The sequence below is a fragment of the Hemitrygon akajei genome, chromosome 27 (genome assembly GCF_048418815.1).
Source record: "Hemitrygon akajei chromosome 27, sHemAka1.3, whole genome shotgun sequence".
Lineage (NCBI taxonomy): Eukaryota > Metazoa > Chordata > Chondrichthyes > Myliobatiformes > Dasyatidae > Hemitrygon > Hemitrygon akajei.
Genome location: NC_133150.1, coordinates 52299962 through 52312281, shown reverse-complemented (window position 1 = coordinate 52312281; position 12320 = coordinate 52299962). Strand labels below are relative to the sequence as shown.

Sequence of the window (12320 nt, the reverse complement as noted above, 5' to 3'; positions counted from 1 at the left end):
AGTGTCAGGTGTTTCCTGTTAGCTGGGAGGAGAAAGGAAGGTGCAGGCTTGCCACCTCTCACACATGCCCATTACAGTGAGTCCGCTTTCCAATCACCTCTCACACACACCCATTTCTGTCAGTCAGCTTTCCAAACCTCTCACACACACTCATTGCCGTCAGTCCCCTTTGCAATCACCTCTTACACTCCCATTACTGTCAGACCCCTTTCCAAGCCTCTCACACACACCCATTACCATTGGTCCCCTTTCCAAACCTCTCACACACACCCATTAACGTCAGTCCCCTTTCTGGTCACTTCTCACACACCCATTACCGTCAGTCCCCTTTCGAATCACCTCCTACTCACTCCGATTACTGTCAGTCTCCTTTCCAATCACCTCTCTCACACACACATTACCGTCAGTCCCCATTCCAATCACCTCTCGCACACCCATTACCATTAGTCCCCTTTCCAAACCTATCACACACACCCATTACCGTCAGTCCCCTTTCCAATCACCTCTCTCATATACCCATTACTGTGAGTCCCATTCTGAGCATTTCTCACTTCCCACTGTCGTCAGTCCTCTTTCCCAGTATTTCCTACACAACCACGTTTTGGTCTCATTGCTGGATTTCACCAGGCTGGACTGATGGCAAGGCATCTGGGCTCTTGATTCTTCTGCAATGGCAGCACTCTTTTCATCTCCATCGATTATGGCAATTATCTCATCCTCTGGGGAAATTTCAGCTCCACCATTGGTACACAGTGGCCACTGGGTATACCTGTCATTGTCACTGCAGATAATCAGACAGTATACTCCAACCAACACTACCAAACTCTCCCCCTCTATTTCAAGAATGAATATCTTGGACATGGACAATCAGTCAGTGGGGTTCAGTGGAATGACCAGGATCTGCCGTCACCCATTAATTAGGGATGTTTCAGGAACTGGTGAAACCCAGGCCCCTTTGCAGTGTCTCACTCACCGTACACTTCCAGTCGCACTCTTGCTTTACAATCGGGGAGAGGGTGGGAACAGGCAGGAATGTGTGCTGAGATAAAGGTCAGACCAACCATGATTTATGTGAGTGGGGAGTAGCCTCAAGTTGGGTTAAAGGCATCTAACTGTTCCTTGGACAGAAATGTAGGTGGGAGTGTTGGCACATTTGTAGATGAGATAAAGATTGCTGGTGTTGTGGATGGTGCAGAGGAGTGCCAGTAGATGAAATTGGACATGGATCAGATGCAGACATGGGTGGGGAAACGTGGCTGCATGTTGATCGGGTGGTAAAGAAGGGACTTTACAAGCTTGCCCTCATCAGTCGAGACACTGAGTTCAAAACTCAGGAAGTTATGTTGCATCTTTAAAAACTCTGAATGGGCTGCATCTGGAGTATTGGAATCATTTACACACATGAATGTGGAGAGAATAAAGGCATATGGAGCATGAACAGTCAGAAGGGATTAGCTTAACTGCGTTCTATTAGCAATGAGTTTGGCAGCACATCATGAGCCGAGGATCTGTTCCATGAAGTTCCATTCCCCACGTTCTGACGTTCTCCTCCCTCCAATGGGAACCCATTAAACCTGGGGTGGAGGGGATTTCTCAGCCGGACATTGCTGAATGAGATTATTGTGAATGTTACGTTACTGTTAGAGTGAGTCAGGAACCACATTGCTGTGTGTGTGTGTGCTGTTGTGTCCGTGTACTGTGTCACTCACTGGGACACTATATTCAGTGTAATGAATACACAGGGTCTCACTCAGCACAGCACAGCACGAAGACTGAGGAATAAACACCTTGCTGAGCTCAGACCTCAGTCTGGGGAATAAAGAAGCAGTGTCCTGGGAAACAGACAGGACATCAGAGATCGCTGAACATGACAGACCAGGACTTTGAACTGCGGTTACAGAAGTCCCTGTGTAACTGCCCCACAGGTATAGACTGTTCGGCCATGCACCAGTCCCTCCCACTCCTTTGGCCCATCTCCCATTCCTCCCTTCCCCATCTGCTCACTTCCTCCAGCCTCGGACAGACCAGGTTCCCCGTTGACAGTTCGATGGTTTACAGTCTCTGGTCCAGTCTCCGAGGATGTGGTGAGTGTGTCCTTCAGCCTCACACTGACTCAGTCACACTACACTGGGATCATGAGCCCAGCTCTGGACATGGGCAGTCAGTGGGGTTCAGAAAATAAGGAAACACATGTGATCAGCCTTAACGCATTAATTAGGGGTGTTTCAGGAACTGATGAAACCCGGGCCCCTCCGTAACGTCTCACTCACCGAACACCTCCAGTCGCATTCCCTTCTGAGTCTGTGCTCCTGAACTTGCTGTAACAGTCACCTCATAATCTTTAGCGTCCTCTCTCCGTAGGTCACTGATTTCCAGACTGAAGTTCCCGGGATGAAGAGTTATCCGTCGCTTGTACTCCTCAGGACCAAAGTAGAAAATGGTGCCATTTGCATATTCTGTTATTCTGGTTCCAACTGATCTCCACACCAAATGAGAAATGTCCAGCCCGGATGTGATCCCAGCAGGTAACGAGACCCTCTGTCCCCAAGCTCCTTTCACAGTCCCCACTGGGTCTGAGGAGACAAGAGGAGGCAGTCAGCAGGTGACTCAGTGACTGGAGCAGGAATCGGAGTGAGGTGAGTGTAGGGAGGGTGTTTCCCTTCTCGTGGTATCTCAAACAAGGGCACAGTTTCTGAATAAGGAACTATAATTTCAAATGGAGATGAACATCTCCAAGGGTCAGGAATCTATGGAATTTTCTCCCCCAGAGAGCTGCGGAGGCTGAGTCAGTGTATTCAAGGCTGAGATAGAGTTTTGATCTGGAAAGGAGTTGGGGGGGGGGGGGGGGGGGGAACAGGCAGGAAGGTGGAGCTGAGATCAAGGTCAGACCAACCCTAGTTTTACTGACTTGGAAATAGGCTTCATGGGGGCAGAAGCCCTCAAACTGATCCTGGGACAGAAATACAGATGTGAGGGTTAGCATGTTCGTAGTTGAGATAAAGATTGCTGGTGTTGTGGATGGTGCAGAGGAGTGCCAGTAGATGAAATTGGACATGGATCAGATGCAGACATGGGTGGGGAAATGTGGCTGCATGTTGATCGGGTGGTAAAGAAGGGACTTTACAAGCTTGCCCTCATCAGTCGAGACACTGAGTTCAAAACTCAGGAAGTTATGTTGCATCTTTAAAAACTCTGAAAGGGCTGCATCTGGAGTATTGCAAACATTTCCAGCCACCCCGTTAAAGGAAGATCATGGAGGCTTTGCAGAGGGAACAGACATTTACCATCAGGTGCCTGGATTACAGGGCATGTGTGGGAAGAAAAAGTTGGACAAATTTGGGTAGTTTCCTCTGAGTGTTGGAGGTGATACAAGCTTTTGACATTTTTAAGGACACAGATGAAGTAGACAGCCAGTACTTTTTCCCAGGGGTGGCATAATAGCGTGGCTGTACAGTGCCAGTGAACGAGATTGAATTCCCGCTGCCCGTAAGGAGTTTGTACATTCTCCCCGTGACCACATGGGATTCCTCTTCATGCTCTGGTTTCCTCTCACAGTCCAAAGACGTTCTGATTGATAGGTTAATTGGTTGCTATAAATTGTCCTGTGATTGGGCTGGGATTAAACTGGGGGCACAGCTCAAAGGCCCTGAAAGGTTTATTCCTGCTGTATCTTGATAAAATAAAAAAAATCAAATAAAATGTGTCTAATACCAGCGATTGTGCATTTATAGTGACAGGGGTAAATTCAGAGGAGATGTGCGGGACAAGGTTTTCTTTACACAGAGAGTGGTGGGTGACTGAAATGGGCTGCCGGGAGTGGTGTAAGAGGCAAAGGCCAGGGAGATTTTTGAGGGGCTGTCACATAAACACATGAATGTGTTGAGAATAAAGGCATATGGAGCACGAACAATCAGAAGGGATTAGCTTAACTGGGTTCCATTAGCAATGAGTTTGGCAACACATCATGAGCTGAGGATCTGTTCCCATGATGTTCCATTCCCTACGTTCCGACGTTCTGCTCCCTCCAATGGGAACCCGTTAAACCTGGGGTGGAGGGGATTTCTCAGCTGGACGTTGCCGAGTAAGATTAATGTGAATGTTACGTTACTGTTAGAGTGAGTCAGGAACCATATTGCTGTGTGTGAGTGTGCTGTTGTGTCCATGTACTGTGTCACTCACTGGGACACTATATTCAGTGTAATGAATACACAGGGTCTCACTCAGCACAGCACAGCATGAAGGATGAGGAATAAACACCTTGCTGAGCTCAGGTCTGAGGCTAGGTAATTAACAAGCAGTGTCTTGGCAAAATGGGATCCCTGAACATGACGGACCAGGCCTTTGACCTGGGAATACAGTGAGATCTAGTCATCAGTCTCTCCCACCAGGTCAGCCTATCTCCCGTTCCCCCTTCCCAATCTGCTCAATCCCTCCAGCCTCGGAGTCACAAGGCTCCCCATTGACAGTTTGATGCTTCAGCTCTGGGTCCAGCCTGCAGGATGTGGTGAGTGTGTCCCCTAGCCTCACACTGACTCAGCCACACTACACTGGGACCGTGAGCCCAGCTCTGGACATGGGGAGTCTGTGGGGTTCAGTAAACAGGGAACATGCAGGATCTGCTCTCACCCATTAATTGGGGATTTTTCAGGAACTGATGAATCCCGGGCCCCTCCGCAAGGTCTCACTCACCATCAACCTGCAGTCGCATTACTCTCTGAGTCTGTGCTCCTGAACTTGCTGTAACGGTCACCTCATAATCACCAGTGTCCTGTTTCTGTAGATCACGGATTTCCAGACTGAAGTTCCCGGGATGAAAAGTTATCCGTCGCTTGTAGTCCTCAGGTCCGTAATAGTCACTGTTCTTGTTTGAATATGACACTATTTTCTTTCTGGGTGATAACAGTCTCCACACAACCTGAGCAATGTCTGGTCCAGCTGGGATCCTAGAAGGTAAGGAGACCGAGCCTCCCTGAGCTCCAAACACAGTTGTAGGGGAAGCCCCAGTCCCAGCTGAGGAGAGAAGAGGAGACAGTCAGCAGATGAACTCAGTGACTGTAGGGTGAATCAGAACCGGGAGGATCACAGTTACAGGAGCAGGCCATACGGCCCTTCAGCTAGCTTCTGACCCTGAGAGTGTCCCAGCACACAGTGGGGGGGGGGGGGAACAGAGTGAAGACTCTCTACACCTGGCCCTAAGGAAGGAAGCTGCAGCCTGCAGCCAGATATCGATGGTCATGACAGTGGGGCACAGACATGGCAAATGGGATCCAGTCTGGAGAAAAGGTGGTTATGATGTTTAGAGAGAATGAACACAATGAGGGAATGCAGGAACCACTGTCTACACTGTCCCTTCACCCACTCCCCAGTGCACAGGTCATATACAGAATGGAGCTTGTCCACACTGTCCTTTTGCAGACGTCGACAGGTTCCTTTCAGCTGACCCTGACAACTGTGAATCCAACAGTGACGTTGTTGGATTAGTGTCTAAATTTGTTTCTTTTTATTGAGCTTTTCCTTGAGCTTTCAGCTTTATGTTCAAATAATCACCTCTTTGCGGACTTTTGGTAACTTGCAGTATGTTGGTACTGTATTAGCGTTCTGTAGTTTCTCGTCTGCGGAGCTGAATCGTGATTCAAGTAGTACTCTGCTCTTTCTATCTGCCAGTATCTGCTCACAGGTTTCTGATGGAAAACCCATCTGACCGGCTTGCAGTATAAAAGAGGAGTTTGTGGTCATGTTACTTTGCAACACACAAAATGCTAGAGGAACTCAGCAAGTCAGATGGCATCGACATAAATGAATAATGGGAAATGAACCTGGTCAGGTGTGAGATCTCTCAGTGGGAGAGCATTTTGGAGATAGTGATCATAATTCTATCTCCTTTACAATCGCATTGGAGATAGATAGGAACAGACAAGTTAGAAAACCGTTTAATTGGAGTAAGGGGAATTATGACGCTATCAGGCAGGAAATTGGAGGCTTAAATTGGAAACAGATGTTCTCAGGGAAAAGTACGGAAGAAATGTGGCAAATATTCAGGGGATATTTGTTTAGCTCTGTATAGGTATGTTCCAATGAGACAGGAAGTTATCACAGGGTACAGGAACCGTGGTGTACAAAGGCCGTAATAAATCTAGTCAAGAAGAAAAGAAAAGCTTACAAAAGGTTCAGAGAGCTAGGTAATGTTAGAGATCTAGAAGATTATAAGGCTACTAGGAAGGAGCTTAAGAAAGAAATTAGGAGAACCAGAAGGGGCCATGAGAAGGCCTTGGCAGGCAGAATTAAGGAAAACCCCAAGGCATTCTACAAGTATGTGAAGAGCAAGAGGATCAGATGTGAAAGAATTGGACCTATCAAGTGTGACAGTGCGAAGTGTATATGGAACCGGAGGAAATAGCAGAGGTACTTAATACTTTCCTTCAGTATTCGCTATGGAAAAGGATCTTGGTGATTGTAGTGAACACTTGCAGCAGACTGAAAAGCTTGAGCATGTAGATATTAAGAAAGAGGATTTGCTGGAGCTTTTGGAAAGCATCAAGTTGGATAAGTTGATGGGTCCAGACAAAATGTACTCCAGGCTACTGTAGGAGGTGAGGGAGAAGATTGCTGAGACTCTGGAGATGATCTTTGCATCATCAATGGGGACGGGAAAGGTTCCAGAGGATTGGAGGGTTGCGGATGTTGTTCTTTTATTCAAGAAAGGGAGTAGAGATAGCCCAAGAAATTATAGACCAATGAGTCTTACCTTAGTGGTTGGTAAGTCGATGGACATTGATAGGATGCAAAACTGGGCTGAGAAATGACAGATGGAGTTCAACCCAGATAAGTGTAAAGTGGTTCATTTTAGTAGGTCAAATATGATGGCAGAATATAGTATTAATGGTAAGACTCTTGCCATTGTGGAGGATCAGAGGGATCTTGGGGTCCAAGTCCATACGACGCTCAAAGCTGCTGCGCAGGTTGACTCTGTGGTTAAGAAGTCGTATGGTGTATTGGCCTTCACCAATCATGGAATTGAATTTAGGAGCTGAGAGGCAATCTTGCAGCTATATAGGACCCTGGTCAAACCCTACTTGGAGTACTGTGCTTAGTCTGGTCGCCTCACTACAGGAAGGATGTGGAAGTTGTAGAAAGGGTGCACAGGAGATTTACAAGGATATTGCCTGGATTGGGGAGCATGCCTTATGAGAAGAGGTTGAGCAAACTCGGCCTTTTCCCCTTGGAGTGAAGGATGACGAGAAGTGTCCTGATAGAGGTGTACAAGATGATGTGAGGCATTGATCATGTGGATAGTCAGAGGCTTTTTCCCAGGGCTGAAATGGTTGCCACAAGAGGACACAGGTTTAAGGTGCTGGGGAGTAGGTACAGAGGAGATGTCAGGGGTAAATTTTTTACTCAGAGAGTGGTGAGTGTGTGGAATGGGCTGTCAGCAATGGTGGTGGAGGCGGATACGATAGGGTCTTTTAAGAGACTTTTAGATAGGCACATGGAGCTCAGTAAAATAGAGGGCTATAGGTAAGCCTAGTAATTTCTAAGGTAGGGATATCTTCGGCACAAGTTTGTGGGCCGAAGGGCCTGTATTGTGCTGTAGGTTTTCTATGTTTCTATAAAAAGTGAACATTTTGAGCCACTCTTCGTCTCGGAAGGAAGGAGAAACATGTCTGAATAAAAAGGTTGGGGGAGGGGATGAAGAAATAGCCTGAAGATGATAGATGAAGTCAGGTGGGTGGGGAAAGGAAAAGGGCAGGCGAAGAAGGAATCTCATAGGAGAGAACAGAGGACAACGGGAGAAATGGTATGGGGGGGGGTATTTCTGTTCTGAAGGGATATCATTGTGTTCTGGGGCTGTGCCCTCTGGTCAAAGAGTCTCCCTGCTATAGGGAACATTCTCTCCATGTCTATCTATCTGGGTCTTTCAATATTCAATAGGCTTCAATGAGATTCCACCAACTCCCCCCCACACATCATTCTCAAAATGTCTAGGCCCAGAGCCATCGAACATTAACCCTTTCATCTTCTTAGACCCTTGACTTCAGGTGGAGCACAGGCCATCAATGACCTCCCATCTCCATCATCCTCCGTTCTGAGGCAGTTTCTCGAGGGTGGACCAACAATGTCCACATCATCTAATTTTGGCCTCGACCTCCCGCCTCCACATGTTAACATAATCAAGCGTCCAAAGGCAGATGACGTATGAAACAATGAAAACTACATCCTTAATGTCTGTGGTCAGGAAGGTACTCTCTCTTTTAATCTTTTTATTAGTATTAAAAATATTATGAACGAAATACAATTAAAATATTAATACGGGATTACAAACATATAAACTCCCATTACACATGAAGGAATACATAAGCAATGAATACAGTATAAGTAAGCTTTCCCAAAACATAAACCATATAGTATATATATGAACAAGGTAAGTCTAGATATTCCATAATATATAATATAAAAAAAGAGAAAAAAAATAAATCTATATATGAAAGTTAACTAATCTACTAATCTAATATCTAAAGAAAAAAAAACAAAAAAGGAAGAAAAAACTAAAAAACTAAAAAAAAAGAAAAAAAAGGGCTGTTCATAGTATCTCACGAGTATACATAAACATCAATGTCGTCATCTCCGATCTTCTCAACATACATACGATTAAAGCTGAAAAAACCAATAAGCCTGGCACAGGGCCATTACATCATATGAAAATATTGAATAAATGGTCTCCATATCTTTTCAAATTTAATAGAAGTATCAAATACAGCACTTCTAATTTTTTCTAAATTTAGACATAACATAGTTTGAGAAAGCCAATGAAATACCGTGGGAGGATTAATTTCCTTCCAATTCAACAAAATAGATCTTCTAGCCATCAAAGTGAGAAAAGCAATCATTCGACAGGCGGAAGGAGATAAGTGAAGTGAGCCCATCATCGGTAAACCAAAAATTGCGGTAATAGGATGGGGTTGTAAATCAATGTTCAGTAACGCCGAAATAATATCAAAAATATCTTTCCAATATTTTTCCAAAATCGGACATGACCAAAACATATGAGTTAAAGACGCGATTTCTGATTGACATCTGTCACAAATAGGGTTTATATGAGAATAAAAATGAGCTAATTTATCCTTGGACATATGGGCCCTATGTACAACCTTAAATTGTATTAATGAATGTTTGGCACATATAGATGATGTATTAACTAATTGAAGAATTCTATCCCAATTCTCAATAGGAATAATAAGATTAAGCTCTCTTTCCCAATCATTTTTGGTCTTATCAAAGGGCACTGAACGTATCTTCATAATTATATTATAAAGTTTTGATATAAGCCCTTTTTGAAAAGGGTTTAATTCAAACAAACTCTCCAAAATATCTGAAGACACAAAATTTGGGAATGAAGGAAGTACCGTACTGCCTAACCTGTAAGTATCTAAAAAAATGAAATCTAGGCAAATTATATTTATTTGCTAATTGCTCAAAAGACATAAAACAGTTGTCCAAAAATAAATCGGAAAATCTTAATAATCCCTTAGTTTTCCAAGCCAAAAAAGCTTGATCTATAATTGAGGGGTGGAAAAAACAATTAGATACAATAGGACTATTTAACACGAATTGAGTCAACCCGAAAAATTTCCGAAATTGAAACCATATACGTAAGGTATATTTAACTATCGGGTTGTCGATTCGATTCGGCAATTTAGAAAGAGCAAAAGGGAGAGATGTCCCTAAAATAGAACCCAGAGCATAACCAGATACCGATTTAGTTTCCAAACTCACCCAATGAGGGCCAAAAGGACCATCCCATTCTTTCAACCAACATATCAAATATCTAATATTAACTGCCCAATAGTAAAATCTGAAATTGGGTAATGCCAACCCACCATCCTTCTTTGTCTTCTGTAAGTATATTTTATCTAACCTGGGATTTTTATTCTGCCATATATATGAGGAAATTTTTGAATCAACATTAGTAAAAAAGGATTTCGGAATAAAAATTGGTACCGCATGAAAAATATATAAAAATTTAGGTAAAATAACCATCTTAATAGCATTAATCCTACCTATCAGAGACAAAGATAATGGTGACCACTTAGTAAACAAGCCTTTAATCTGATCAATTAAGGGTAGAAAATTAAACCTAAATAATTCTTTATGGTTTTTTGTAATTTTAATCCCTAAGTAAGTAAAAGAGTCTTTAACTAATTTAAACGGTAAAATACCATAGTTTTGGACCTGTCTATTCAAAGGAAACAATTCACTCTTATTAAGATTTAACTTATACCCAGAAAACTCACTAAATTGAGCCAACAATGATAAGACTGCTGGAATAGATTTCTCAGGGTTAGAGATGAATAATAATAAATCGTCTGCGTATAAAGATACCTTATGAATATCTGTTCCACGATTAATACCCAAAATATCCTGTGATTCTCTGATGGCAATTGCCAAAGGTTCTAAAGCGATGTTAAATAGTAATGGACTAAGAGGACAACCTTGTCTAGTGCCCCGAAATAAACGAAAAAATTGAGATCTTTGATTATTAGTAAACACCGAGGCTATTGGAGTTTGATATATCAGTTTAATCCAAGAAATAAAGGTCGGACTGAAATTAAACTTCTCCAGCACATAAAATAAGTAAGGTCATTCAACTCTATCAAATGCTTTCTCCGCATCTAATGAAATAACACATTCTGAAGTATTGTGTGAAGGAGTATAAACAATATTCAATAATCTCCTAACATTGAAAAAAGAATAGCAATTTTTAATAAAACCGGTTTGGTCTTCCGAAATAATTTGGGGTAGTACCTTCTCCAGCCTGGAAGCCAGTAACTTGGAAAAAATCTTAGAATCCACATTCAATAAAGATATTGGTCTATAAGATGCACAATCAGTAGGGTCTTTATCTTTCTTCAGTATTAAGGAAATGGAAGCTCTATAAAAAGATTGAGGCAAATTCCCCAATTTAATTGCTTCTTCAAAAACCTTGCATAGCCAAGGAGATAGAGTAGCAGAAAAACATTTAAAAAATTCTACTGTGTACCCATCTGGACCTGGTGCTTTCCCAGAATTCATTGAGGAAATGACCCTTTAATTTCCGCATCCGTAAACGGAGTATCTATTACTGAAAGATCATCAGATGATAGTTTTGGAAAATTCAATTTCCCGAGAAAATCACACATGGTATTATGATCCTGAGGGAATTCAGATTGATACAGGGAGGTATAAAAGTCTTGAAAAGACTTATTTATCTCATCATGGTTAACTGTCAGATCCCCGTTCTGCTGACGAACCATAGTGATTTGACGTTTAACTGAAACATTCTTCAGCTGACTAGCTAACAATTTTCCTGATTTATCACTATGTATATAGAAATCAGATCTGGTTTTCATTAATTGATTTTCAATCGGAGATGTGAGTAATAAACTATGTTCCATTTGAAGTTCAACCCTTTGTTTGTAAAGCTCCTTGCCAGGAGTAGTCGAATATTTCTTGTCAATCTCTTTAATTTTATCAACCAATAAAAGAGTTTCCTTCTTAATACGTTTTCTCAGACCAGCAGAATAAGAGATAATCTGTCCACGTATATATGCTTTAAAAGTGTCCCAAAGTATTCCACAAGAGATATCCTCCGTGGAATTAGTTGAAAAGAAAAAATCGATCTGTTCCTTCATAAATTTAATAAAGTCCGGCTCTTGCAATAAGGTAGAGTCAAATCACCATTGTCTAGCACTTAAAGCTGTATCCGTAAAATTAATAGAAAATTTTAATGGAGCATGGTCGGAAATAGCTATAATATCATAATTACAACCAATTACCGATGGAATAAAACAAGAGTCAATAAAAAAATAATCAATTCTCGAATAGGAGTGATAAACATGTGAGAAAAAAGAAAACTCTTTGTCATTAGGATGACGAAATCTCCAAATATCAAAAACTCCATTATCAGTCAAAAAGGAGTTAATACAAGTGGCCGACTTATTGGGTAGAGTCTGAATAGGTGTAGATTTGTCCATCAAAGGAATTAGACAACAATTAAAGTCACCACCCATTATTAACTTATATTCATTTAAATTAGGTAAAGAAGTAAATAAGGACTTAAAGAAATCAGGACAATCCACATTTGGGGCATAAACATTAACCATAGCAACCTTTTTATTACCGAGTAAACCCGTAATTAACAAAAATCTACCATTCGGATCCGAAAGGATATCATGTTGAACAAATGCAATAGAGGAGTCAATAAAAATTGAAACTCCCTTAACTTTGGCATTCGAATTCGAATGATACTGTTGACCCCGCCAAAACCTAAAAAAGCGATATTTGTC

At 42.3% G+C, this 12320-nt stretch overlaps 1 protein-coding gene across 1 annotated transcript in view; it reads right to left on the bottom strand.

The window, feature by feature from the left end:
• Positions 1 to 12320, bottom strand: part of LOC140717397 (T-lymphocyte surface antigen Ly-9-like) — a 55520-nt gene that overhangs the window by 18330 nt on the left and 24870 nt on the right. Inside the window, exons 2-3 of the mRNA XM_073030946.1 lie at positions 4690 to 5010; positions 2271 to 2573 (exon numbers count right to left, since the gene is read on the bottom strand). Coding sequence (XP_072887047.1) covers positions 2271 to 2573; positions 4690 to 5010 — 624 coding nt within the window. The remainder of the gene's footprint in view (positions 1 to 2270; positions 2574 to 4689; positions 5011 to 12320) is intronic.